General features: G+C 42.1%; 1 protein-coding gene across 8 annotated transcripts in view; it reads left to right on the plus strand.

Annotated features, from left to right (window-relative positions):
• The window catches only part of ARHGAP26 (Rho GTPase activating protein 26), a 470178-nt gene that overhangs the window by 336199 nt on the left and 106653 nt on the right, over nt 1–27326 (plus strand). For all 8 annotated transcript variants that reach the window (XR_004036031.3, XM_030841061.3, XM_060296385.2 and 5 more), the window contains one exon: nt 23870–24029. Coding sequence is in view for 7 of the 8 variants with exons in the window: in XM_030841061.3 (XP_030696921.1) it covers nt 23870–24029 (160 nt within the window). In the remaining variant the exon portion in view is untranslated. The remainder of the gene's footprint in view (nt 1–23869; nt 24030–27326) is intronic.

Here is a 27326-nt window from a genome sequence, read left to right on the forward strand (position 1 = left end):
TACAGTGACTGTTGGTGCAGCTCGGTGCCGCTGCTAGATTAGTGCTGAGGCATCAGCAGTTTTACCTATACTGTTTTTGCATCTCATAGAAGCCTTGAAGAGGTCTTGGAGATCTCTCAGGAGTCCGTGGACCACACTTTGAGAACCACTGTCCTAGCTAAAATAAAAATCACAAAATAGCCTTCCATTAAATCTGATTATTTCAGCCACTTCTTTACAGGAGTACACGGTAAGAATTAGAAGAAATTTCCCTGTGAGTATGTTAAAGCAAATTTACTTAATTCTATAAAAAGTAGTACCCTGAGAATTTGACAAATTCTATCATTGCAGAACTAACCTGAATATTCCCCTATGTTGCCTATTAATATCTAATATTTTTTGATTCAGATATATTCAGTATATTTTGTTTGATGACAGTTTCATTGGGACATATTTTTTATAGCTTACAGAAATCTGGAGATTCTCGAAAATTGATTTTTGTAGAATTTCAATTTTTAAAAAGTAGCTCAAACTCGGATTCCTAACTTCTCAGAATTCTATAAATTGTTTTGCTGTTGAGAAGAGCTAGTCCTTTACAGCTTTCTTCTTATTTTGTTTTTTGTTTTTTTAATGTAAGAACCTGTCTAATTAAATAACTTAGACTTCAAAGTTCAGAATTCTCATTTTAAGTTTCCTTTAAACTCTTCTTGTTATAGAAATGTGCTTGGTATATTTGACCATGAGGTATAATGTTAGAGTACCAAACATGTAGTCTTTCTTCATCTTTGTGTTAGATAGCATACCTGTTGTGACTTTTTTTTTTTTTTTGCGGTATGTGGGCCTCTCACTGTTGTGGCCTCTCCCGTTGAGGAGCACAGGCTCCGGACGCACAGGCTCAGCGGCCATGGCTCACGGGCCCAGCCGCTCCGCGGCATGTGGGATCTTCCCGGACTGGGGCACGAACCTGTGTCCCCTGCATCGGCAGTCGGACTCTCAACCACTGCGCCACCAGGGAAGCCCTGTTGTGACTTCTTTTAACTGTCAGTTTCTTCCGAGCATAAAATTTCCAGTCGTATTTTAACAATATCGTAAGATATGCTTTTATTTTTTAATTTTGTTACTGTTTTAATAATTATGTTACTTTTAGTGTGAGTTCAAGTTTAACATAAAATCAGTTCATGGGAATAATCAATAGGAGGTTTAGTTGAGTGTAAGGTAAATGGGAAACAGCAGATTGAATTATCTACCTTCAAAGGCTAGTGTGATTTTACCATTGTAAGCAATTATACCCCAATAAAGATGTTAAAAAAAAAAAGGTACAAGGCTAAAGGCCATAAGGAAAGCAATTTGGCAAAATTTAGTAAGAAAGTAGAGAAAAGAGGCTTAAGTATATGGTAATCATTGTTAACTATTGTAAATAACCAAATATTTAATATCAAATAAATGTATGTAAGTTGTGGGCTTTTGTAGACACACGTGTCAAGAGCTGATATGTTAGACAGTCTTATTACCTTAGTGACTTGATAAATGTCCTCTATTTAAAATTTGAATAAACTTGTAATTGCTTAAATAAATAAATAAAAGGCTAGTGTGATTTTAATCTACATTAGCTGGAACATTCTGTCTTTAAAAGGGAAGGAACAACTCGCAGTATTAACAACAATGGGTAGATGTTATAGGAAAATACTGTTCAGTTCATTATATTATGAAGAGAAAAGAACATGAGCATTGGATTTGAATATTCCTTCTTGGCTCAGTTCCTTCTTGGCTAGGTGACCTTGAACAGGTTACTCAGTTTCTCTGGGCCTCAGTTCCCTCATCTGTCAAAGTGGAATAATCACCCCTCCCTCCTGGGAATTGAATTTAATAATATAGCATATATAAAGAAGTTAACACATTGCCTTATACTTGATAGATTTTCAATAGAATTCATGTATAACTTTCAAAAAAATTTTTAATTTGACTCTTTAAAAAGTATAGAATGAGCACATACCAAAGATTTCTGAGGCTGCCAGTAGAAATATAAAGCTGACTCAAAAGAGGATAGGAGAAATTTATTTACATAGTTGATGAAAAAAAGAACACTGAAAATAACATGTGAGTTAGATTCAAAACTGGTAACTGGTTAATGTTCAGTAGGGCAATAAAACCTTAACTTTTGAGATTATCCTGTCTCCTGGACAGAACTTATTTACATCTCTATCAGACAAAAATATTTACAAATATCAATTTTAACTCACGTTGAAATCTATCTTTCCAGAGACTGAGTCTTCATCAGTAGTAAACAGTAAGTCAAGCAAAAGTTCCATTTCCCTAGAAAATTAATTAATTAGGGCCTTCTGACATTGTAGCTGTCCTGGGAAGGTAGAGATAGGGGTTGGGAGGTTGAGAAATCTCAGGTAATCAGTGTCAGTTACCTTGGGTTTTAAAATCATGTGGGGATGGAGGTGAGACCTGGGGGCCACTTGAGGGTGGAAGGAGTTAGAAATGAGACCCCCACATTAATCAGGGATTCTGGACAGGCTTCACCCTCATTGAAAATGTGGACTTTACTTTTCTGTCTCAAGCCTGGGATCTGTAAGGAAACTTGTGACCACATTCAAATTTATTCTACTAATATCACTCGTTGATACTCCTTGAGTACTGGCTAAAGAGTACCTGTTCGACCTGAAGTACCTAAGATTTCCATAACTAAAACTCCACTGCAGATGAGTTCAGAATCATAAAAACACAAGGAAATAATCCTTTATCAACTAGAGTCAGTGGGAGTAATGTATCGAAGTGCGAGTATCAAAATTCACGAACTTCAAATAATGAAACAATAATGGAAAAATCCCACAGAGACCATAAAATAAATGTGTTTAATTAAAAACAAAGAAGGGATTAAACCCAAAAGAACAGGCAGTATTGGAAGAACCAAAAAGAACTTATAGAAATAAATTTTTAAAAATTATTAAAATTAAAACCTCCAAATAAATACCAGATTAAACAAAGTTCATGAGAGACTTAATGAACAGTATAGACTTTAGAAGATTGCCAGAATGCAATCCAGAGAGATAATGAAATAGAAAATATTTGAAGAGCCCTGGAAGATAGAATGAGAATGCCTATAGGATGTGCTAGAAGGTGAGATATTTGAAGAGATTACGGCCGAGAATTTTCTTAACTTGAGAGACCTGAAACATCAGATTCAGTAATCACACCAACTTCCAAAAGGAGGAATAAAACTTAAGTCCACACAAATATGCATCCCAGTGAAGCTGCAGAACACTCTAGACAAAGAGAAAATCTGTAAAGAATTCTTGAACAATAAAGAAGGGCCAAACAGCCATGGCACACATGGCATTAGGAAGTAGTGAATGCACTTCCTGTCACTAACCTTGCCTTTGGCACCGTAAGTCCTGGTACAACTAAGTTCAGTGATGCTGGCTTTCTTCTCTTTGAACTTCTCTGTTGTGAAAATGGTTTTTGACTGCTATCCATTAGGCATGCCATTTTATAGCTGAACGTTGTTTGTTCTGTACTTACTGTCACCTCTAATCTTAGGCTTAATCACCTCCAATGGTCTAAGTTTAGGGGGCTAACCTTCTTTCTTTCAGCTTTAGGTATTCTGGGCATCAAACCAGAATAGTTGCTGCTTGGCAGTTGCCTTGGGGACTCCCTTGGCTTTGTGAAGAGGAAAGGAAATCTCTGTGTCTTTGGTGTGGGCTTGACTTTCCTAAGCTTCTCCTTTGCTTCTCATTTCTGCATGTGAATCAATACACCTATCTCCATTTTCTGGACTTCATAGAGGTCTGAAGCTTTCTCTCACTTGGGAAGCATCCCCGGGAGGGAGTCACATGCCAGGACGGCTCACTCATGGACAATAACAACAGAGTTAGGAGAGAATGAGAATGAGAATGAATGCTAGCCGAAGGGATGCCTTTTTAGAGATAAGGACAATATAGAAGGTTGCTCCAATCATGGTATAATAGTCCTTATTTCTTTCTCATTATTTTTCATTTTGCATTCCATGCTGGGTACCAACAAGTCCCATAATATAGGATTGTGACTGATACATCACCCTTGATTTCTCTCCAGGGGACTAGTCCTTAAATGTGTCTGTGGCTGGGCTTCCAGACAGCTCTTACTCTTTCCTTTGGCTTCTGTTAACAAAAGGAGATTGTTTTCTCAGCCCTCTGGGGGACTCTTTCTCATCAGCCATTACCATTACTGGCTTTTCTCCCTCTCTTTTCCTCAACATCCGACCAGACAGTGCTTTGGTGTCTCTCAGGTCTAATATTCTTCAGAGAACGTCTTTCTTTAATTACTTTCCATTCTTTTTTTTTTTTTTCTCTTCCTAACCCAAACACACACACACATACACACACACTGTTGCTTTGAACAGTTATTTTGTACTTTCCCTCTTTGTGGAAATGGGATTATTAATTTTTCTGTCATTGCTGTCATTGAAATGCCCACATTTCAATTTCTGCTGTGAGCACTACTCAGGATTTAACTGGACAAGACAGAGAGAGAAGCTGGAGGGGAGGTGGAACATAAAAGCTTTTTATTATCATAATAGCTTGGAGTGTGCCCTTCCTGAGAGTGGGGAAAACAGCTACCATGGCAACAGGTTCTAGTTTCCAGGAGGGCTCTAGTGGCTCTGGTAGTACAGGAGTCTGGAGGGTGTGGAACAGAAATCAGTAGCAGCAGTAGCCTTTCTAACAGGAGCTTGAAGTAGCAGGCTTCCTTCCAGTGATTACTGCCATGTTTCATAATTGAGTCTGTATGTTATATATACATGGCCAGGTTGTTAGTGGTTCTGCTTCGGAGCTACACAGGGAGCTGGGAGACAGCAGAACCAGGAATCAAGGGCACGAGCTTTAAGCCCCTCTCTGTCCCCATCTTGTAGGTGCCTGCTGTGCTCTTGGAGCAGGCCTGATCCCTTCCAGCCCATTGCAAACCACCACCGCCTCTTCCTGCGTCTCAGGCGTGGGGCTCCTGCCTGGTAAACTCCAATCTGCTTGATCAGGAATTACCAGAGTGTGGCTCTTTCCTGTCAGGTCTTACTAGAAATGCCACCTCAGTTGTTTTCAGAGGTTCACCTTCACCAAAGCCTGCTATGCTGGCCCCCGAACATGCAGAAACTGTGTGCTTTTTTCTCTTTCTTCCTTTTTTTTCTTTTTTTTTTTTTTTGACTCTTTCCTAGAGTAAGTTCTTATCGTAGGGAATTTTTTTCTCTCCCAAGTCAGAATGCTGATCCTCATAAAACTTGCACCACAATGCTTAGTTCTGCTAATTGCTAACTTCCTGCTGGACCTGAAATTGAAAGATCTGAAACATCAGATTCACTAGTCACAGCAAATTCCAAAAGGAGAAACAAAACTAAATCCACACACATACACATCCTAGAGAAGCTGCAGAACACTCTAGACGGAAAGAAAAATCTATAAAGAAGAACCCTTGAATAATCAGTAAGAGCCCAACAGCCATGGCCCGCAATTAAAAGTTGGTTTTCGGGACTTGGTGGCCTGGTTACCCTCCCTGCCTCTTGTATCACCCTCCCAGGCTCCAGGGAGACAGGCTATGTCCGTGCACAGCTTACAGAATACCAGAGAAGAAAGACTCATTTCGTACCAAGGCCTGCTTCACTATAACGGTGTCTGCGTGTGCTCATCAGTCCTGTCTCTTTGAGTCTTCTGTTTAAACTTGTTCTCTGCCTTCTCCCCGCCCCTCCTTCTCATCCCACTTTGCACAGCACCAAATAGTTTTCAGAACGCTTTTCACCTCTCTTGCTTTGTCCTTACAACCTCCCTGTGAAGTAGATTAGAGAGGTACGATGATCCTTTTTGGCCTCTTTGTCATCCGCAAACGTTTATATGCTGCCTTCCAGGTGCCCTGGTACCCATTGGCATGGGTGGGCTATATTGAAATCAGCGGGGCTGATATTCTGAACCTCAGGTCATCAGCCTGCGGGTAGCCCACAAATATCTATTAAGCACATGTCCTGCCAGGTACTGGGCATACGTTGATGAGCAAGGCAGATCACTACCCTCCTGTAGACACAGTTGTTCTCCTGCGCCAAACGCGGAGGCAGGGAAATTCACCCTTGCCTGGCTTCATAGAGAAGAATTTGATCTCAGGTATTTTTTCTTTTTTTCTTGCCCACTAAATTTCATGAAAAATAGATGAATTATAATTACAAGAATACTTTAATAGGTGTAGAACTGTGTTTATTTTTAAAAACATAGAAATAAGTTTCCATCCTTGCCAGATACTTTTGGTCTTCTTTGTAGGAGACTAGTTGTTATGTCTGGACCCTTAATAAAGTCATTGGGTCTATAAACATTTGCAAAAATTTCATATCCTAACTGATCAAAGAAATGCAACTTAATGAGGTGGATAGACCTAGAGACTGTCATACAGAGTGAAGTAAGTCAGAAAGAGAAAAACAAATACCGTATGCTAACACATATATATGGAATCTAAAAAAAAAAACGGTTCTGAAGAACCTAGGGGCAGGACAGGAATAAAGACGCAGGCGTAGAGAATGGACTTGAGGACATGGGGAGGGGGAAGGGTAAGCTGGGACAAAGTGAGAGAGTGGCATGGACTTATATACACTACCTAATGTAAAATAGCTAGTGGGAAGCCGCCGCATCGCACAGGGAGATCAGCTCAGTGCTTTGTGACCACCTGGAGGAATGGGATATGGAGGATGGGAGGGAGACGCAAGAGGGAGAAGATATGGGGATATATGTATACATGTAGGAGATTCACTTTGTTATACAGCAGAAACTAACACACCATTGTAAAGCAATTATACTCCAATAAAGATGTTTAAAAATATATATATATATAAAGTAAAATTCATAGGAAAAAATAAGATAGGTACAATATTGTTTACTACTTATTAAAAATTTCAAAATGGTATTGCCTTAGGGCTCAGAGAAATAGGCATGCTAAAGCATTCTAGGTGAGAGTGTAAATGGTAGAATTCTCCTAGGTGACAGTTTGGAAATGTGTATTAAAAGTGTTTATGCCCTTTCATCCAGAAATTCCACGTCTGTGAATTTATTCTAGAGAAAGAAAGATGTGCCAGTACTGAAAACAATTGGATTGTCCAATAAAAGGGGATTTCTTAAATAAATTATGGAATATCCATACAGTAGAATACTGTAAACCTTAAGTATGAGGAACATCAGAATGAATGATATGTGAAAAATTCGTAGTAGAGCAGTAAAAACAGGTTATAAAACTGTGTACATACAGTATGATTCCAGGTTGTTTTAAGATATGTGTGTCCATGTATGTGTGTGTGCCTAGGAAAAGCATAGGACATAACATGTAAACCTTAAAAACTAACTGGATAAAATGTAGTTATTTCTGATTGGTAGAATTATGAGTGAGTTTTATTTTCTTTGTGTTTTTCTGTCTTTTTCAATTGTACCACAACGGATGCTTTTCACTTATAATACAAAAAAGCAGGGGGAGGGGCATAAGTCTTAGTTTTTTTCCCCTGATGATAACACCAAGAGAAAGAATAAAGGATAGCTATTTTTAAATGGCCACTACACCTTAAAGACCAAACTGACATCTAATGACATTTACTGATTCTGTCTTAAGGGAGATAGAAGCATTTTATTTCGTAAATAACACACTCTGTGTCTGTACTGAGAGTGGGGGAGTCATACATGGGGGTGTATATGTTTAAGGGAGTGTGCATCCAAGTAGGGGTGTGTGTGTGTGTATGTGTGTAGCCAGGTGTCAGAGCCTCACAAGGCCGTGGTCCTTGCGGGAGTCGCAGAGATCTGCATATCCAAAGATATTGCCTGTGCTGAGCTGACATTGTGGTTCACACCCCTGACTCATGGCCATGTGCTCTGTCGTTTGATGCCCAAGGTGCACCTGCAGGCATCCTGCCTTCGATGGGTCAGGAGTCTAAAAGACTTTCAGCTGCACTGAGGCTTCGTGAGACAGTCAAGTCTAGAACTGATGCGCTCGTTTCTTGAAGCCATTTGCTGTTTGTTTTTTTAAGCACCAATACCAATGCCAATTCATAGAGAAGACTTGTTCAAGTGATTTTTTTGACATTTATATAGTGAACACTCTGAATCCTACCTTCCATAGAGTAGCAGGGCTCCCTGAACCCTGCTACTTTCTCCCTTCAAATTTGCCAGACACATTTCATCTTTCTAAAGGGTTCCTCTTTTGTTTGTTTCCCACTCTTGTTTAATGATTATTTAGCTTTTCACATAGCCCAACCACATGCTGGCGTCTATCACCAAGATTGCAGTGTGGTTCTCTCCTTCACGTATATTCCTGGAAGGTGGCCTTCTGTTTGCAAGACTGAGCAGTAGGTCTACTAGTGACGCGTTTTCAGGAAGAGCCGCTTCCGAACTGGGTTGGGGCCACAGAGGTGGATGGGGTGGGGTGAGCCGCTGAAGGCCGCGGGAGGTTCTCATCATTCTGTGGGAAACCAAAGGGGTGGCAAGGATCCCAGGGCTTCTGCTTGTGCTAAAGAGCTGTTGACACAGACTTTGGAATTCCTGTGGAAAAGGAAGCAAACTCCTCTAGCATGTAACTTTTAAAGAGGTCTCAGGCAGGCTCTGATGTTTGTGGTTGAAGATAGGACTTCTTACTTGCCTGTGTGTTTGCACGTGCACTTTGTATTCTCCTCATCTGTAGACTTCCAGACTGTACTCTGATGAATGGGCTCAGCTCACACATCTCCCCCTTAGAGGCCTTCCCCAGCCTGCCTAAGTTGGTTCTCCTCACTGCTTTTTTTTTTTTTAACTTTTATTTTATTTATTTATTTTTTTAACATCTGTATTGGGGTGTAATTGCTTTACAATGGTGTGTTAGTTTCTGCTTTATAACAAAGTGAATCAACTATACATATATCCCCATATCTCTTTCCTCTTGCGTCTCCCTCCCTCCCACCCTGCCTATCCCACCCCTCTAGGTGGTCACAAAGCACCACGCTGATCTCCCTGTGCTATGCGGCTGCTTCCCACTAGCTATCTATTTTACATTTGGTAGTGTATATATACACTATACACAGAGTCCATGCCACTCTCTCACCTTTTCCCAGCTTACCCTTCCCCCTCCCCGTGTCCTCAAGTCCATTCTCTAGTAGATCTGTGATTTATTTCTGTCCTGCCCCTCGGTTCTTCATTACCATTTTTTTTAGATTCCATATATATGTGTTAGCATACAGTATTTGCTTTTCTCTTTCTGACTTACCTCGCTCTGTATGACAGTCTCTAGGTCCATCCACCTCACTACAAATAACTCAGTTTCATTTCTTTTTATGGCTGAGTAATATTCCATTGTATATATGTGCCACATCTTCTTTATCCATTCATCTGTCGATGGGCACTTAGGTTGCTTCCATGTCCTGGCTATTGTAAATAGAGCTGCAATGAACATTGTGGTATATGACTCTTATTGAATTATGGTTTTCTCAGGGTATATGCCCAGTAGTGGGATTGCTGGGTCGTAGGGTAGTTATAGTTTTAGTTTTTTAAGGAACCTCCATACTGTTCTCCATAGTGGCTGTATCAATTTACATTCCCACCAGGAGTGCAAGAGGGTTCCCTTTTCTCCACATCCTCTCCGGCATTTATTGTTTGTAGATTTTTTGATGATGGCCATTCTGACCGGTTTGAGATGATATCTCATTGTAGTGGTTTTTTTTGTTTGTTTTTTTTTTTGCGGTACACGGGCCTCTCACCGTTGTGGCCTCTCCCATTGCAGAGCACAGGCTCGAGACGCGCAGGCTCAGCGGCCATGGCTCACGGGCCCAGCCGCTCTGCGGCATGTGGGATCTTCCCGGACCGGGGCACGAACCCGTGTCCCCTGCATCAGCAGGCGGACTCTCAACCACTCCACCACCAGGGAAGCCCTCATTGTAGTTTTGATTTGCATTTCTCTAATGATAAATGATGTTCAGCATTCTTTCATGTGTTTGTTGGCAATCTGTATATCTTCTTTGGAGAAATGTCTATTTAGGTCTACTGCCCATTTTTGGATTGGGTCGTTTGTTTTTTTGATATTGAGCTTGCATGAGCTGCTTGTAAATTTTGGAGATTAATCCTTTGTCATTTGCTTCATTTGCAAATATTTTCTCCCATTCTGAGGGTTGTCTTTTTCTTCTTGGTTATGGTTTCCTTTGCAAAAGCTTTTAAGTTCATTAGGTCCCATGTGTTTACTTTTGTTTTTATTTCCATTTCTCTAGGAGGTGGGTCAAAAAGGATCTTGCTGTGATTTATGTCATAGAGTATTCTGCCTATGTTTTCCTCTAAGGGTTTGATAGTGTCTGACCTTACATTTATGTCTTTATAATCCACTTTGAGTTTATTTTTGTGTATGGTGTTAGGGAGTGTTCTAATTTCATTCTTTTATATGTAGCTGTCCAGTTTTCCCAGCACCACTTATTGAAGAGGCTGTCTTTTCTCCATTGTATATTCCTGCCTCCTTTATCAAAAATAAGGTGACCATATGTGTTTGGGTTTATCTCTGGGCTTTCTGTCTTGTTCCATTGATCTATATTTCTGTTTTTGTGCCAGTACCATACTGTCTTGATTACTGTAGCTTTGTAGTATAGTCTGAAGTCTGGGAGCCTGATTCCTCCAGCTCCGTTTGTCTTTCTCAAGATTGCTTTGGCCATTCGGGGTCTTTTGTGTTTCCATACAAATTATGAAATTTTTTATTCCAGTTCTGTGAAAAATGCCATTGGTAGATTGATAGGGATTGCACTGAATCTGTAGATTGCTTTGGGTAGTAGAGTCATTTTCACAATGTTGATTCTTCCAATCCAAGAACATGGTATATCTCTCCATCTGTTTGTATCATCTTTAATTTCTTTCATCAGTGTCTTATAGTTTTCTGCATACAGGTCTTTTGTCTCCTTAGGTAGGTTTATTCCTAGATATTTTATTCTTTTTGTTGCAGTGGTACATGGGAGTGTTTTCTTAATTTCACTTTCAGATTTTTCATCATTAGTGTATAGGAATGCAAGAGATTTCTGTGCATTAATTTTGTATCCTGCTACTTTACCAAATTCATTGATTAGCTCTAGTATTTTTCTGGTAGCATCTTTAGGATTCTCTATTTATAGTATCATGTCATCTTCAAACAGTGACAACTTTACTTCTTTTCCGTTTTGGATTCCCTTTATTTCTTCTTCTCTGATTGCTGTGGCTAAAACTTCCAAAACAATGTTAAATAATAGCGCTCCTCACTGCTTTTTATCGCATGCTCCTGTTCATTTCTTCTGGCCACTTTCACAGTCAGATATTATTACTGATGTATTTGTGTACTGTCTTCCCAATTGGAATACAATGGAAACATATGGAAAGCAGGGATCTTGCCTATCTGGTTCCCTGCTGCAATGCCTAGAAGGGGCTGTGGGATCTCATGGGTGTTCAGTCATAGTTGGGTATGAGCAGACGTGGTATGTGTAGGGGCCTGCAGAAGGCCAAGGAAGTTGGACCTTTAGAGTGAGGGCAGAACAGCGTGACAAGAGGTTGGAGAGATAGGCAGGGTCAAATCGCATGGGCCACAGTGAGGGGTTTGGAGTTACCTGAGAACCTGATGTTCATTAAGTTATTTCATCTCTGCGGGTTGCCACATACCCAGTTTGGTCTGCTAAAGTCACCCCTTAATGGCCTTTCTCCTGGGCTTTGTGCACCACTGGGTCCTCAAAGTATTTCTTCAGCCTGTGCTGCATTCTCTCCCCCGTCTCCACTGCCAGCAGCTTGGCATTCTTCACCCACCTTTCCGAAAAGCCCAGCAGAGCAAGATGACAAGAGCTAAGGTATCGGGGTTTGATGCCTGCACAATTGGAAGCATTCCGGAAGTTTGTCATTAAACACCTTGACTTCCCCATTGAAAAGTATTGGGTTTGAGCTTTGCAGATGATACTCACCAAGAGCCTGAATGACGGGAGATCGGGGCCCAGATCTCAACTGCACTGTTTGAATCATTTGTGTCTCTGTTTCTAGACATTATATGCTGTTCTCTGCCTAATGATATGTTGGTTTTCACACATTGGATCTGTAATTCCTGTTTGTCGACACTGTACTTTGTTTTATAATTTGCTCCCAAAGTAGCAGAATTCAGTGAGTTTCCAGTTTTGTTCTGTCTATGAGGAGGATAAATCAGGTTTTGCCTGGCATGCATTGAAAAAAGAAGTCTCCTGGCATAATTCCCTGATGAATCTATTTTTGTAATTAAGGCAATAAATGTAACAGAAGGGTTTGTTTCTTCACTCTTATTCTAACGTGTACCACTATATATAAACACAGTTATTTTATATGTACAGATAAATAAGATGAGCTGCTGGACTTGGACTACATTAAAATTTTGGGAGATAACAATTCAGGTGCAGCAAGGAGCTAGGAGATGTTGTATAGAACTTCAGGAATGGGGAGACGTAGTAAGATGTCATTCACTCATATTTTTATTCTAATTTTTGTGGGTTGTGAAATGTATATTGTTGGGGTTGTTTTTTTTTTTTTTTTAAGAATTCTATTCTTTAGCATCAGACATGTCAACATATATAAAAATGTTGATGTTCTACCCACATAATTCTTCATGGATGTTAGAGATCTGGGGTTTCGTCTTTCATGGTTAGTACTAATTGACCTCTGGAACTTTTCAAAGGAGTGTCAACTCTTGTACATGAACTGCCATGAACTTTTCAGGACACCTTGAAATAATTGTTTTCTCTATTAATTGCCTATCCACATGTAATTCAGAAGTTCGTTGATAGTACATATAGATTTATAAATTACAGTCATTTTGGTACATTGGCCCTTGCTATATAAAGCCAGCTTTTTCAACCTAAGCCTCTTGATTTGTTTCAGACTCATGGCAAGGAATGTAATTTTCTGTTTCCTTTTTGAGGTGAAGGTACACTCCTTTTCAAAACTGTGCCAATCAGATGGGTTATTTCCCTTATTTGAAAAATCTTCACGAAAGGGGATAGATTACCCAGGGCATATGTGTGTGTGTCCGTGCTTGCATGTATAGATGTGTGTTTCTCTCTCTCTCTGTCTCTCTCTCTCTCAGTCTGTCAATTTCTCCGTCAGTAACATTTCCCATAATCCCATCAGTGGATTTGGAATCTTGATTCTACCTCCTGAAAGGATTATCGTCATTTCATAGAAGCAGCAACGAGGTTAGCATTTCATGGAAAGTGAGAACCCCTGACTGCTCAGTCTTAGAGCCATTATTCTTACTGGAGCTAAGTCACATGGTAAGGGGCCAATCCCTTAACCTTTGATGTGGTTCCTTTTGTCCCTGACCTTTCATCTGTAAAATGGGTGTAGTAATATGGATCTGTTCTTGTAGTTAATTAAAGGTTGTTAAGATGGTTCAGTTCGATGGGCTTTATAAAGGTTTACATAACACGTTTAATATTGGTGTTCTTTGTGGGTGACTATTAGCTAGGTAGCAGGTAACTAGCACCTAGAGGCTGTTACTTAGACTCTAGGCCTCCAGTTCATTGGCTAAACATTCTGTTCTTTTACAACCTCCCAGTGGGGAAGCCAGGGGAAGACTTAGCACAATGACAAAGAGAAAAATGTGGAACGACTTCAGAGACCTACCACGTTAACACAGACATAGATGCAAAGGCACGGTGCCTTACACATTTCAGTTACTTAAATAAATATGAAAAGTAGCATATTCTGGGTTTTGCGTGTCTTGAATTCTCTCACGGGGCCTTGTGCTAGTTTGTGAAGTTCTTACATCTCTTGTGCCCGTGGAATTGGGGCATTTAAGTCTTAGTAGGTGAGACCTTTCTGAGTCTGCAGAGAGGCATAGCGAATTATGTTATCTCTCTGATCAGAATTTTCTCATGGCTTTTCATCTCGTTGAGTGGAGAGGGAAGCTCCTACAGTGGCCTGCAAGGATTTCCCGCCTCTGAGTCTGTGACCTGACTGGTCCTGATACCTTCCCCTTTGATGGCTCTGCGGCAGGTACGCTGGCTTTCACTGGTGCTGCCAACGTGCCCCACAGGTTGCTCCCTGAGGCATCTGCATCTGCTCTTTGCTCCCCTGGAGCGCTCTTCCCAGAGATCCACGTGGCTTGCTTCCTTCCCTCCTTCAGGTCGCTAGTACATACCTCCCTCTCAGTGATCCCTTCCCTCACCACTGTGCCTAGAACTGCAGACAGTCCGCAAGTGCTCCGTTTCCACCCTAGATTTTATTTGCTTATTGTCTGTCCAATCCCAAAAGAACGTAAGCTTTTAAAGCAGGGTATTTGGGAGTGGGGGGTGACTGTTTTGCTCATGGCTGTATCCCCAGCACTTAAAGAAGTCCCTGGCACATAATAGGCAGTAGAAAGTCCTAAGGCAATTCCTCCATGGCCTGCCTTTTTGGACAGTGCTCACCTAAAGGTGAGAGGCTGAGCCATTGAAGGAAGTGTCACCACCAGCAGGAACTGATATATTTGCAGTGCTCCGTGACATCAGGTTGGCATGCACCGGTGCAACTATTATGCCTCCTCTGTGCTCCAGCATCTCTCTATAGACTGGAGAACATAAGCCTCAAAATCAGTCAATCAATGATCATGTGAAAGGACTTTAAAAACTGTAAAATGCTTTGGAAATGACAATGACACTGGACTTTATAATGGATTGTTATGTAATTTGAAATAGTTAAGTAATTTTCCAGGAAGCAGGGTTCCCTGGACCAGTGCTGTGCTTCCCCATCTGGGCCTGTGGACTGGGTCCAAGAATACAGCTACAGGCCAGAGCCTGAACCAGCCAGGACCAGAGTGGGGAAGTCCATCCAGTAACCCCTAGACTGAAGGGATGTGCCTTCCATGTGCACAAAACTATTCAAATACCAAGTAGCTGAGACCACGTAGGGCAAATAGAATTCAGGTTGGCCTGTTGTTAGTCTCTAAACAGCTGTGACTAATTTAGAAAAATTAAGCAGCTTAGCAGCAAAAGTATAATTCTTATTGTTAATGAAACCTGGCCTATTCCGGAGGAGGCCAGTAATTCCCGTGACCCAGATTAGTTTTCTCCCAGTAGAAAAGCTTAGGGGTTTTACACTGTTGATGGGCAGAGATGAACCTAATATCCTTGTTTGCTTTCAAATCATCCTTTTAAAAATAATCCGGTTCTCCTTATACCCATGTTCTCTTTAAGGCTAGGCTATGTAGAAGAGAAGAGAGGCAAGTGAGATAAAAATGGCAGATGATATACTGTATATATTATATCTCACACATGTTTACACACACACACACACACACACACACACACACACACACACACATATATTCACTGCATTGTATCAGAGAGCATCTAGGAGCAGTAAGTAGCTCTGGACTGCAGACTGCGTGGCATCAAATTCCAGCCCTACTACTTGTTCAGTATGTGACCTGGGACAAATTTCTGGGTTTTCTGAGCCTTAGCTTCTTCCTGTGGGATAGGATTGGAACTTAACCTCATAGGGTTATTGTCAAGATCAAATGGGGTAATCACTGCAGTGCTTAATGCTCGTCTCACAGGAGGTGCTCGCTCGGTCAGTATCAGTTGCTGCTGTTGTTGATGACGATGTTAATAATCTAAGGCAGGCAGGAAATAAAGGGATTTCAGAAAGGGATAAGAAAGGGAAGAGTGAGATGCAGGAGACACTATGCTAGAAGGTTTAAGTATATTGGAAAGAGACTGGTATAATATGGTAAGCTTATGCTGTAATTTATAATGCTTATTAGATCACTCATGTGATAATGATAATTATACCCTATGAGTATTTTATGGCCTTCGTACCTTCCAGATTAGCACTGTGGCCAATGAGAGCTGCCTGGTTTATTCCACGCTGTCGATGTCAGGGTGAGCTGCTCTGGCCACTCCCCTGACCACTGTCCCACTTAGCAAAGGTGCTGAGACACCAGTAGATTATGTGGAAGTTTAAACCAGGCATTCAGTGCGGCTGAGCCTTGAGAGCCTCAGAGGAAGGTGGCCTCCCAAAGCATGCGCGTGTTCTCTTTTTTCACCAACACCTGATAAGGGCAAACTCTGTGCTAGGCCCTGGCGATGGGACAGTAAGAGAGGATAATGCCATCCCAGTTTTCTTGGAACTTCTAGTAAGTGGAGGAGACAGACAATGACAATTCCGTGAATAATGACATAATTCACCAAGTGCTAGGAAGGAGAATTGAGGAATTAGTTTTGTAATGAGGTATCTGACCTGGTATGGGGCATCCAGAAAGACCTCTTTGGGAAGTGAGAGTGATAAGTTAGGAGAGAGCCAGATCAAGAGGGGCTGCAGGGCTTCCCCGTCAGGGAGCATCAGTATTAGGAAGGAAGGCACCCAGGCCTAACGAGAGTTTTAGCCCAGTTTTAGCCAAGGGGGGCATGGTGGAGAAGGGTCTAGATCATGTGGGATCTTGCAGGCCGAGGGTTTTTAACCTGTAATTAAAAACAGTCAGAAGCCTTTGGTCGGTTTCAAACAGGTGGTGGTATTGGATTGGAGGAGACCAGAGGGGAAATAGAGCTGGTTGCACGCTCAGATTTTAGAACAGTCTCCACTTTAGACTGCAAGCTATATGCCAAGAGGTACCTTGGCTTTGCTGCATTTACCCAAATCCTTTTTCCTTTTCTCTGAAGGATTTTCGGTACCAAGTGGGCTTCTGTAAGCGGGCGTTAAAGTCGATGTATATGATACTTGTCAATACTTAACATCTTAGCAGTGAAGTTTTTCCGTCTGAAATATAGTTTTACACATTTCACCAGAAACAGAGAAGACATTGGTAGTTATTCACAGAGCTTTGAGACCCTTGGATGAAAGCGGAGCAGCCTGCCGGGCTGCACATGCGGCCATAATTGTCTTTTTGAGGGGGCTCTCGAAATCATCCATTTGGCCCGTCCTCCTTTCTTCCTTTTAATTCATCCTTCTCTCTCAGTCTTAAAGTGTTTACTCTTTCATTATTGCAGCTCTCTGACTCTGCCAGCCGACTGCAAATGGAATGCTGTCATATTTGAGGGCTATTTCGTCATTTTCATGTTTTTGTCAAGCATGAAGCCACTTCAGGAAGGGAGTAGAAATGATGTTTAGCCCAGTATCACTCTCATAGGCATACCTGCTTTTTCTTCCTCTCTCTTGCTTTTTCTTTCCTTCTTCCGGTTTAGTGATTTGGGTGGTGAATGAGGGAGCGGCTTTTTTTCCCTCTATTATAACCACTACTTTTTCTCCCACGTGCCCAAGCGTGGAACTGCTCCATGTATTCATTTGTGGTTGGATCTTCTGAGGAAACAAAATGCCTCTTTCAGCCCAGCTGAACTGACCCGTAGTTGTGTGGGAGCAGCAGAGTGCTAAGGTGAAGATGATGGGCTCTGCAGCCACCCTGAGTTCCTTTCCTGGCTCTGCCCTTCATTAGCTGTGTGACCTCAGGCAAATTACTTAACTTCTCAGTGCTTCAGTTTTCTCCTCTGTTAAATGGCAGTGATAGTCTCACCTACTTGTCTCAAGGAGCTGTCTTGAAGATTATACTGGGTAAAAGTATCCATCATAAGCAGCATTCAGTTATTCAAAGCTTCCAATCTGGCTTCACTGGATAACCATTCCCAGAAAGATATTAAATATGGTTGGTGAGCATGACCCCAGTAAGTGCACGGAAAAATTTATTTTAAACGCTCATTCTGGTGCCAGCCATCAGGACAGCCCAGCAAAGCTGTATTTATGGCTCTGATGGATTTCCTTGGCAGAAGCCTCCTCAGCACCATCCAGACTGGTCCTGTCTCCCCGAGTTCAGGTGGTATCCAGGCAACACACACACACAGTCTGACTCAATAAAAAACTCTCAGCCAGTGGTGGTGAGGATTCCCCCCACCCTTTCCCCACTCTATACCAAGGATGAAGTTGAAGTTGGTGGAAGGAGCCTCACTGACAACCCTTGAAACTAAACTTGCCTTGGGTAGCCACAAAAAAAGTATAAGTTCCAGCAGCTTCCTTTCCAGCTAATCCTTCTTGGCCCCAGAGCTCGGAGCTTCTCTATCCCTGAGAGGGTAGTAGAGAGATAAGTGATATTTACTGCAGCTTAGGTGCCCACACACTCAACTACTTTCCGGATTGGTAACCTGGGGCCTACCCAGTGCCTGCCTGTGTGCTTCAGGGGATGCACTCCAAGATCTGGATCCAGCCCCCAGTGCTGAGACACTCATGAGAAGGGAAGCAGTCAGGGTAGAAATGTCCCACGGCATTGACTGTGAACATAATCACTTAGAGCTCTGTGTGGCCTCCCGTCAGGGAGGTGTCTAGAACTGGGCTTTGCAGGCAGGTGGGCGGTTAGGGGAGGACTTGCCAGGCAGGCCAGGGGCAAGTTGGTGCCCTTGAAGGCGAAGTGAGTGTGGTGGGTTTGCTGTAGCTTCCTATGAGGCGCTCAGCCTGTCATGTGAGGTGCTTATAGGGTAATGATAGAAAATAAGTAATAATATATTTTGAATTTTTCTGTGGATTTGAAGTATTTCATAATTTTTAAAAAAGAAGAAATGAAAAAAAAAAGGATAACCAGAAGAGAAAAATAGCCCTTGAAATACAGGTGGAAGAGACAGGGTTACTTGCGCCAGGCAGAAGCAGGACACCAGGTGACACCACCAATTTACAGTGTGACTTAAATTGGCACTTGATTCTCCTTTCACCACTGTCATCACCACTACCTTGACCACCACCATGAACAATACTAGCTGTCATTTAGTAAGCCATTATTTCAGGCCAAGAGATTGACTCACCTAGTCTTATTAATCATCCTTAAACTTTATGAGGTAGGTACTGTTGCTTGTGTTTTATAGGTGAAGAAAGGGGTTTAGAGAAGCCAAGTGACCTGCCTCCTGTCATCCAGCTGGGAATGTCTGTATGACTCCACTCCCTGTGCTATCCTGTCTCCTTTAGCTTTTTTTCCCCCATATTTATAAATTGGAAATAATATTTGTACTCCATACCTATAGAATGGCATTTTTCAAATTTTAAGTCATGACACATTAATGGATTGTAAAATGGATTTAGTAGCAGAAAGATGACCAGAATAGAATAAAAAATAGCAGAATTTATCACACTTACTGTTTCTGAAACTTGTGCTTCTAGTAACTCGTGTTTCTGATATGCAAGTACGTATGTGTGTGTACCTCTCTCTATGTGTGTATATATGTATGTATGTACTAGTGAAGTGTTATATGGGAAAAAATTTTCCTACCATGGGTTATTGTCAGAAAGTTTGAGAGCTACTGTTCTAGACTTATATGAAGTTCAAACAACATTAAAAAGTGTTGCAGAGCTCCTGTAAACTCTAAAACACCTTGCAAGTCTAAGTTGTCATTACTTAACACTGGAAGCTGAAACAAATAAAGGATGGCAGATAAAAGTGTTGCTGTGCTGTAACCTCCACCCATCTGGTTCATCGCAGATAGTGCTAATCTGTCACCACATTGTGTCCAGTGGAGCCAGGATGCAACTTTAACACTCCTCGACATAGCACTGCAGGCCTCAAGATGAAACCTATTTGCAGACCTAGCAGCAGGCTTAGGTATTGTTGGTACATCAGGACCAGTCTGTGGTTATAAAGTACCGCTCAGCACTTCCAGAGCTCTGACTCTCATTTAAATGCTAGGAAGACAGATGTGATCCCCAGAACAGCATGGGCATCTCTGCATTACAGGCCCCAGAAGAGTTGCCTCCACTCTCCTCCCCTCATAGTGCTCCCCCACCACCAGCTTCATCTGGAAGTAATTTACCTCCTTCTGCCTCTCAGAGGGTATCAGACCAATCCAGAGTCCCCATCCACTTTCCCTTGAAGCAAAGGTGGCAATGGCCATTTTCCTTGGAACATGCTCTTTCCTCATTAACCGTAATTCATTAGGGAACCACAGGGAACATGGGGTGCCGATCCCCCACCAACTGCCCTGAAGGCATGCCCCTCAGGAGATGCCCTGCTTCTCAGCTGGTGTGGCAAACTCTTAACAGTCACAGAAGGAACCGGGCTTTCCCTTAAAATCGCATGTGGAAACTGTTTCTCTGCCGCCTGCAGAGGAAGCCTGTAGAATTGGCAGTTGTCTTAGAATTCTCCACAGAAGAGTCCACGTGGACCTAGGGAAGGCCTGTCAAAGACTCCCTCAGTGGAATATGCAATAATGCGTAAGAGACTCTTGTGTGTGGATTTTAAGTCAAGACTCAACATGACATTCTGGGCTGTGTGGGGAAGAGCTCAGGCAGCTCAGTTACCAACCCGGAAAGCAAGTTCTCTGTGTTTTATAGACCTCACTAATGAATGAGCCCCGTGGCCTTGGCTAGACCAGGCTTCCCAGTGCTCTGCCAGCCCTCCTCCCACACATGGGTAAATGCATCAAGTTATAATGGATGGCTGGTGCCAGCAGAGACTGAGGTCTGTGCCTTTCTCTCTGGGTTACATAGCAATCTCCAGCCATTAATAATTCATTCTGGAGTAATGAACATAGCTGTACCAAGTTGTGAGCAGTAATAACCAAGTGATAGATCAATTTGTTACCTCAGTGTGCCGAAAGATAATGGTAGCTAGTCATGAAAGGTATAGCCTTTTTCCCCAAAAGTTTCATAAGACTCAGATCAATGTGTTTTTTTAAGTTCTAAAATAAAATGGATCATTAAAAAGGAAATGAGTTACATTGGGTAGCCTCAAGCGTATTTATATTCAGAGATGCTTATCCACAATTACCATAGGTTTTTTCCAAATGCCTTTGGTCATTTGAGCCAGTAAATCGGAGTAATTATTGCTCATTAATTAAATCTAAGAAATGGAACACAGTTCCAGACTTTGAAAAGGGAGGTTGGGAGAGTTGAGATACATTCCCCAAAAATCATCAGTAATAATTTGAGGTTTTCTGAGTAAGTAGTTGGGTTGAGAATTATTGTTTAATGTCTACTCAGAAACTCGGGTCGTCTTTTAAAACCTCATTGAACATTTGTTGTGTTTCTCCTGGGCCGGGCACTGCTCTCAGCACTGGTGCTACCAACTAAAATAAGCACGGTCTCTACCCTAAGGCAGTAGTCGAGACCTTAATAACATGTAATAAATCCAGGGGCCAACACTCCTGCCTTCATTGAGGGGTGGAGGACTGGGGAGAGACTAGACAAAGACTTCAGAAGGGAAGGGAGCCATTGGCGCCGTGCCTTGAAGACCAACAGTTTGCCAAGCAAAGAAAGAAGGGTAAGAGAACGTTCTAGGGAGAAGATTGACAAAGGCAGGTAGATGTGAAAGTGGAAAGAGGATGGGTAGTGAATGAATATAATAATCATCACTGCATTTCCCACACGGTAACACATTTAACTGATACAACAACCTCACGAAGTAGATGTATTATTCACCTCACCCCCTTTTTTATTTTATTTTATTTTTTAAATTTATTTTATTTATTTATTTTTGTCTCCGTTGGGTCTTCTTTGCTGCGCGCGGGCTTCCTCTAGTTGTGGCGAGCGGGGGCTACTCTTGGTTACGGTGCACAGGCTTCTCATTGCAGTGTCTTCTCTCCTTGCGGAGCACAGGCTCTAGGCGCGCGGGCTTCAGTAGTTGTGGCACACGGGCTTAGTTGCTCCACGGCATGTGGGATCTTCCCGCACCAGGGCTCAAACCCGTGTCCCCTGCATTGGCAGGCGGATTCTTAACCACTGCGCCACCAGGGAAGCCCTCATCCCCTTTTTTAAAAGATGAGGAACCCAAAGCTTAAACACTGAGTCCCTTGCTCAGGGACCCAGAGCTGGGAGGTGACAGAGGGCTTAGAGGTGAGTTGGAAAAGCTGTGCTACGTCATAGGAGTTTGACATTAAAAACAGTGGAGCCCACCAGTGGTTTATGGTCACCATTATCAGAACGTTCCAGCTGTGCAAGCGTCGCTGAACACTTGCACATACACTGTGTCACTGTGTTCTCTCTCAGTGACCCAGTGAGGTGTGAGGCCATTGTAGTTTTCAACAGAGGACTGCCTTGAGTGGAGCTAAGTTGTAGACGGTAGCTGGTGGTGGCAGGCAGGGTGCAGCAAACCCAGAGAGTCTAGTCAGAGAGCCTCGTTAAGAGGCTGTTGCTTTAGTCAGATTGTGTTGAGAAGCGTGATGGTGAAAGTGATCATCGTCCAAACCCTATATTTTTATATTGGTCTACAATTTAAAAGTGCTTTCATACATAAATAGCTTGTTGATTCATTTACACAGGGACTTCTGTGACAAGAAGGTAAGTCTACTGACTTGGCTTATTTGGGAGGGGAAGTATAAAGGCATGGAATTCACTTCCTGCACAAAGGAACTGATGTTGAAAGTAGTGGTGTTACAAGCAGCTTGTAAACATGCAGACTTACTGATTGACTGAGGCCCAGAACCAAAGCCTTTCCCCTTTGCCAGCCTTTCCCCTTGCTTTAACGCTTTCAGACTAGAAACCTGATACAGTTTTGGGTAGAATGGAAAACTATAAGTAACATCAGGAGATTCAGCTAGAACTCAGAAAATGTTTGTAAAATATTATTACTTGGACCAGAAACAGGCCAAGGCATCAGTGGAAACATCTCCTTGCTGCAGGTATTGTTTAGCAATCAGAAAGCAAGTTCCCTTCCTGACTGGGCTGTTTCACAGTTCACGTTTCATAGACTTAACCATCCCTTTCAGAGGAGGAGCTTTTTATGAAATTAGACGTTTAGCCCTAGAAAATGAAAGAAAAATACACATCTGCTGATAAAATTGGTTAATGTAGTGTTCAGTAAAGGCTCAGTTTCAAAACCAGCAGTTAAAGCAGTAGAACCTCTTTTTCCTCCTACAAAATAGAAGTATCCAAGAGAAACAGTGTAAACATTTATAGAATTGTGTGAAAAACAAATACTCAGTATAAATAGCACTAAGTGCTAGGGAGGTATGTCTGTGCAAACTGGCATCTCTGCCCAATTTCTCTCTAGTTTCTAGTAATGAATAGTTTCCTTCTTCTAACAGGTGGAAATATTAGGTGGAAGCCTCTAATATTTTCTTAACAATACTGAATGGCCTTAACTTTTAACTTATTTGTTGTCAATAGATAATTGGTATATTTTTGTACATGGGGCCAGCAAATGAACAATGAAATTTTATGGCTAGGTCATGGTGCCCTGGGTGTGGAGTTCAGATATATGTTTCGAGTAGTTGTTTATCCAGAAATATGCATATGTGTTTAGCAGTTTACTCAGCCCCAATACTCCTGACCCTGTGTGTTCCTTGGACTTTGAGAGTAAGTGGCAATATAAACACAGCCATATACATGGATGTACAGTAGTGCATTTTGATTTCTGTTTATGCAGAAATGTTTGGCTTAATGTAAGCCACGTGTCTAATATGATGCGGCTTTAATACTTTGAGCCTAAAGTGCTGAATTTCCTGACTGAGATCTACCCATTTAAAAAAATTAGGTCTATTTTGGGCCTTTATTTGCAAATGTATTAAAGCCATCAGGAGTTTTTAATATTTGCACTAGAGAAAATGCTAATGATCACAGCGGTTTAAGCAGCAGCCAAGTTTAAAAGTTGTAACTAAGAGGGATTAGCAGTTACCTGGATTTGCAGAATAGGGATTCAGATGTGCAAAGGTTCACATTTTGGAAGGCAAGCTGCTTTGGTTGGTTGGTTGGTTGGTTGGTTGGTTGGTTGGTTGTTTTAGGCAAAATGGGAATTGTAAGGAGTGTCGTATCTTGAAATAGCAAAACAGCCCAAACACTGGAGATTTCTGAACCTTTGGTAGACGAAAATAGGAGCAGAAAAGTCTCTCTTCGGACTCCAGAAGCATCCGAACATGTCCCCAGATCTGGCTCCTACCAGATGAGGCGTCTGAAGATGGGAAGGGTACAGGAGGTCAGCTGTCCACTCATACACTATTTCTCTCATTTGTGCCATTTCTTTTCCTTCCTACCAGCGTTGCTAACAACCACAAGCAGAATTTGATGACGGTGGCAAACCTTGGCGTGGTGTTCGGACCCACCCTGCTGCGTCCTCAGGAAGAAACGGTAGCAGCCATCATGGATATCAAGTTTCAGAACATTGTCATTGAGATCCTAATAGAAAATCATGAAAAGGTAATATATCATTGGTCACCACAAGTGGAGAATTTACTTGGGGGGGAGCTGAGTTGAAACTGGCCTACAGGGTTGACTGAGGTTCACATCAGTGGTGGCTTTTACACTGTAGTGATGATGACTAAGTTGCTGGTGGTGGTATGGTGGCGGTGATAGTCATCTTGGGATTGCAGCAGTGGCAACGGTGGCGGTTGTGGTGACGGTAGTGGCGGACAACATATTGGGCATTTCTTTTGTAACAGGAACTGTGTGCTAAGCACTTTACATATGCTGTCCTTTTAACCTCATAACAATGCAGTGAAGGAGGTACTACTAGGAGGCTCATTTTGAAAATGCCCTTTACCCATTTGTTTTTTTTTCACTTGGTTGTCTTCTTATGAATTTTTGAGTTTTTTTAAAACATTAGAATAGTAAACTATTTTCATGTGTTTCAAATATTTTTCCTAACCTATAGTTTCTTTATAGTTTTATAAATGGTGTATTGTTTCATACCGTGTGTGGGCGGGGGGGCGTGTCTGTCTTTTCCTTTAGGGCATTGGAGTTTCTGGTCTGTCTTAAGAAGGTTGCCCTCACCCCACATAATGAAGTATGTCAACACAGCTGCCCTTAAAAACTGGGGTAGAGGGACATGAAACTCCACCCATCTGTCCCACCTCAGTTCCTGGTAGCACATCTCTCTGAAGCTTCTCAGAAACTGCAGGGCACCATTTGACAGCCCAGGGTGCTGGGATATAATAAAAATGCTGTTTCTCCTAAATAAAACCTTTACCTAGAAAGGTGAATGGATCGCACTAGGTCACCTGCCAAATAAATCTAGCATCTGACCGCTAACCACCTGCACTGATGACACTCCAAAATAAGCCATCATCAGCTCTCGTCTGGATTTTTACAGGAGCCTCCTAATTTTTGTTTCCCTGTTCCCACGCTTGGCCTGTCTATTCCGATGTCAGCCACCAGAATGAGATTTTTTTAGTGTTAGATCAAATAGTATCAGTTGTCTGCTAAGAACCGTCCAGTGGCTTCACATTTCACAGAATGAAAGTCAGAGCTCTCCCAGGAGCCTTGAATGTCCTACAGGGTCTATGCTCTCCCCTCTGTTACTTGCCTCGTCTCACCTCCTACAGCCCTCTCCCTGAGTTCCCTCCTACGGCCACCTCGACTGCGTTGCTGGTCCTTGCCCATGGCACACACTCCCACCTCAAGGGCTATGCAGTTACCGTTTGCAGTGCCTGGAACGCTCTTCCTCCTGGCATACTTCTTCACCTCCTTCAAGCCTAAGTGAGGCCCACCGACATCTCTCTATTTTAAATTGCGAACAGTCTCAACCCCGGCATTCCCCCTCCCCTTGATCATGCTCTCTCTCTCCTTACCACTTTCTGGCATACTATATAATTTACTTATTGATTACACCTATTGCCTTTCTGGCCTCTTGTAGAATGTGTGTATCATGAAAGCAGGGACTTTAGTCTGTTTTCTTCTGTGCTTTGTCCCCAGTTCCTCAGTGTGTGCTCAGTGTATGTGTTGGATGAATGGGTGGGCTCCTGTGGTAGCTAAGCTCCAAAGTGGCTCCTGGTAACCCCTGTCTCCTAGTAGTCGCTCCCTTGTGTATCCTCTTCCAACTGTGAATAAGTGATCAGCACTGATCCCAATGTGATCAGTAGGAATTGATCAATAGGAAATTGCAAAAGTAATGGTCTGTGACTTTGCTGAGCAGTCCTAAGACCTTGTCGCATTTGCCTTGGTTTCTGGACTTGTTCACTCCGGGGCAAGCAAGCCACCATGCTGTGATGGTGGTCACACAGCCCAGTGGAGAGAAGGTGAGGCTGCCTACCAACAACCAGACCAAGTTGCCAGCCATGTGTGAGTCAGCCACTCTGGAAGTGAATGGTCATGCCTTCAGATGATATAGCCCCAACCGACACCTTGAGTGCAACCGCATAAGAGACCACTGAGCTAGCCTTCTCCTGACTCGCAGAAAGTGGTAGAAATACTAAATGCTTTAAACCACTAAGTTTGGGGGATAATTTGTTATAGAGCATTAGTAATTACTAAAGAATCTCTGAATATAAACTTTCACAGAGTAACAGAGATCTCCTGCAAAATTGTGTAAACAACATAGCCTTTTTCTGACATGGTTAATAAAGAGATATGCAATCAGATAATTTATTTGAAGAAATTATCTTCTCTTTCTCTCAAACTTTGGACTCTGTCCAACCACTTCCCACAAATATAGTAAATCAGGTATAAAAGAAGATTATGTTACGTATGGTGAAAATTAACTTGGAAAAAGGGAATATAATCAAATAGCAGTTAATAACATGTTTTCTAAAAACAAAACACTCGGATTTAAATCTGTTACCTCTTAATAGCTATGTGACCATGAGCAGATTACTCAGCCTCTCTATGCTCATAAAAGTACTTTCAGTACAGTGTAACTGCTGTGACAAATAACCCCAAAATATCAGTGACTCAGGACAATAGAAGTTTATCTCTTGCTCACATACCAGTTTACTGTGGGTATTCTGAGGGTGGGGTACTGCACCGTGATTCAGCAACCCAGGTTCCTTCCATCTTGTAGCTCTGCCTTCTGCTCTGCAGATCTCTACAATCGACCAGTTGGTGGGGGAAATGAGAGAGCAAGGAGGATTGAGTAAGATTATATGGGCCAAGCCTAGAAGATGCTTTCCTTATTTTCACCGCCGTTCCATTGGCAGAACTCAGTCATGTGACCCCATCCAACTGCAAGGGAGGCTGGGAAAGCACCCAACTGTGCAGAGCAAAGGGAAGCAAGTTTGATGACCAGCTAGCCAGTGAGCCACCTCCCTTATTCTGTTGTGTTGTGAGGATTAGATAAGGTGATTTACATAAAAGACTTAGCCAAGAATCCAGCCAGGAGTAAGTGTCAATAACTGTAATACAGTCAATAACTGTAATCTGTCTCAACAGAATTCTCTGAAAATAGAGCATAAGTCCATCTCTGAGTGTCACATATGCCCCTTGCTCAAAATGATAATTTTTAAACTTAATCTTTTGTTAAATAAAATAATATTAACTGTTGAGACAGATTTCTAAGGAGTTTGATTATGTTTCATGTCCCTAAGGGGCATATACGAGCTTACAGCAGGCAACATCTAATGATTTTTGAACCTTAACAGTTTTTTGGTGTCCTTGGGCCTTTAAAGCCAGAAAACATTCAAAAGTAGTGTGATAGAAAAAAGACCGGATACTGCTAATAACAATATTAAAACTTGTGTAAACAAGCAGCCATCCCGCCTTGAGCACAAAATATAGAAATAG

The sequence above is a fragment of the Globicephala melas genome, chromosome 3, assembly GCF_963455315.2.
Source record: "Globicephala melas chromosome 3, mGloMel1.2, whole genome shotgun sequence".
Taxonomy (NCBI): Eukaryota; Metazoa; Chordata; class Mammalia; order Artiodactyla; family Delphinidae; genus Globicephala; species Globicephala melas.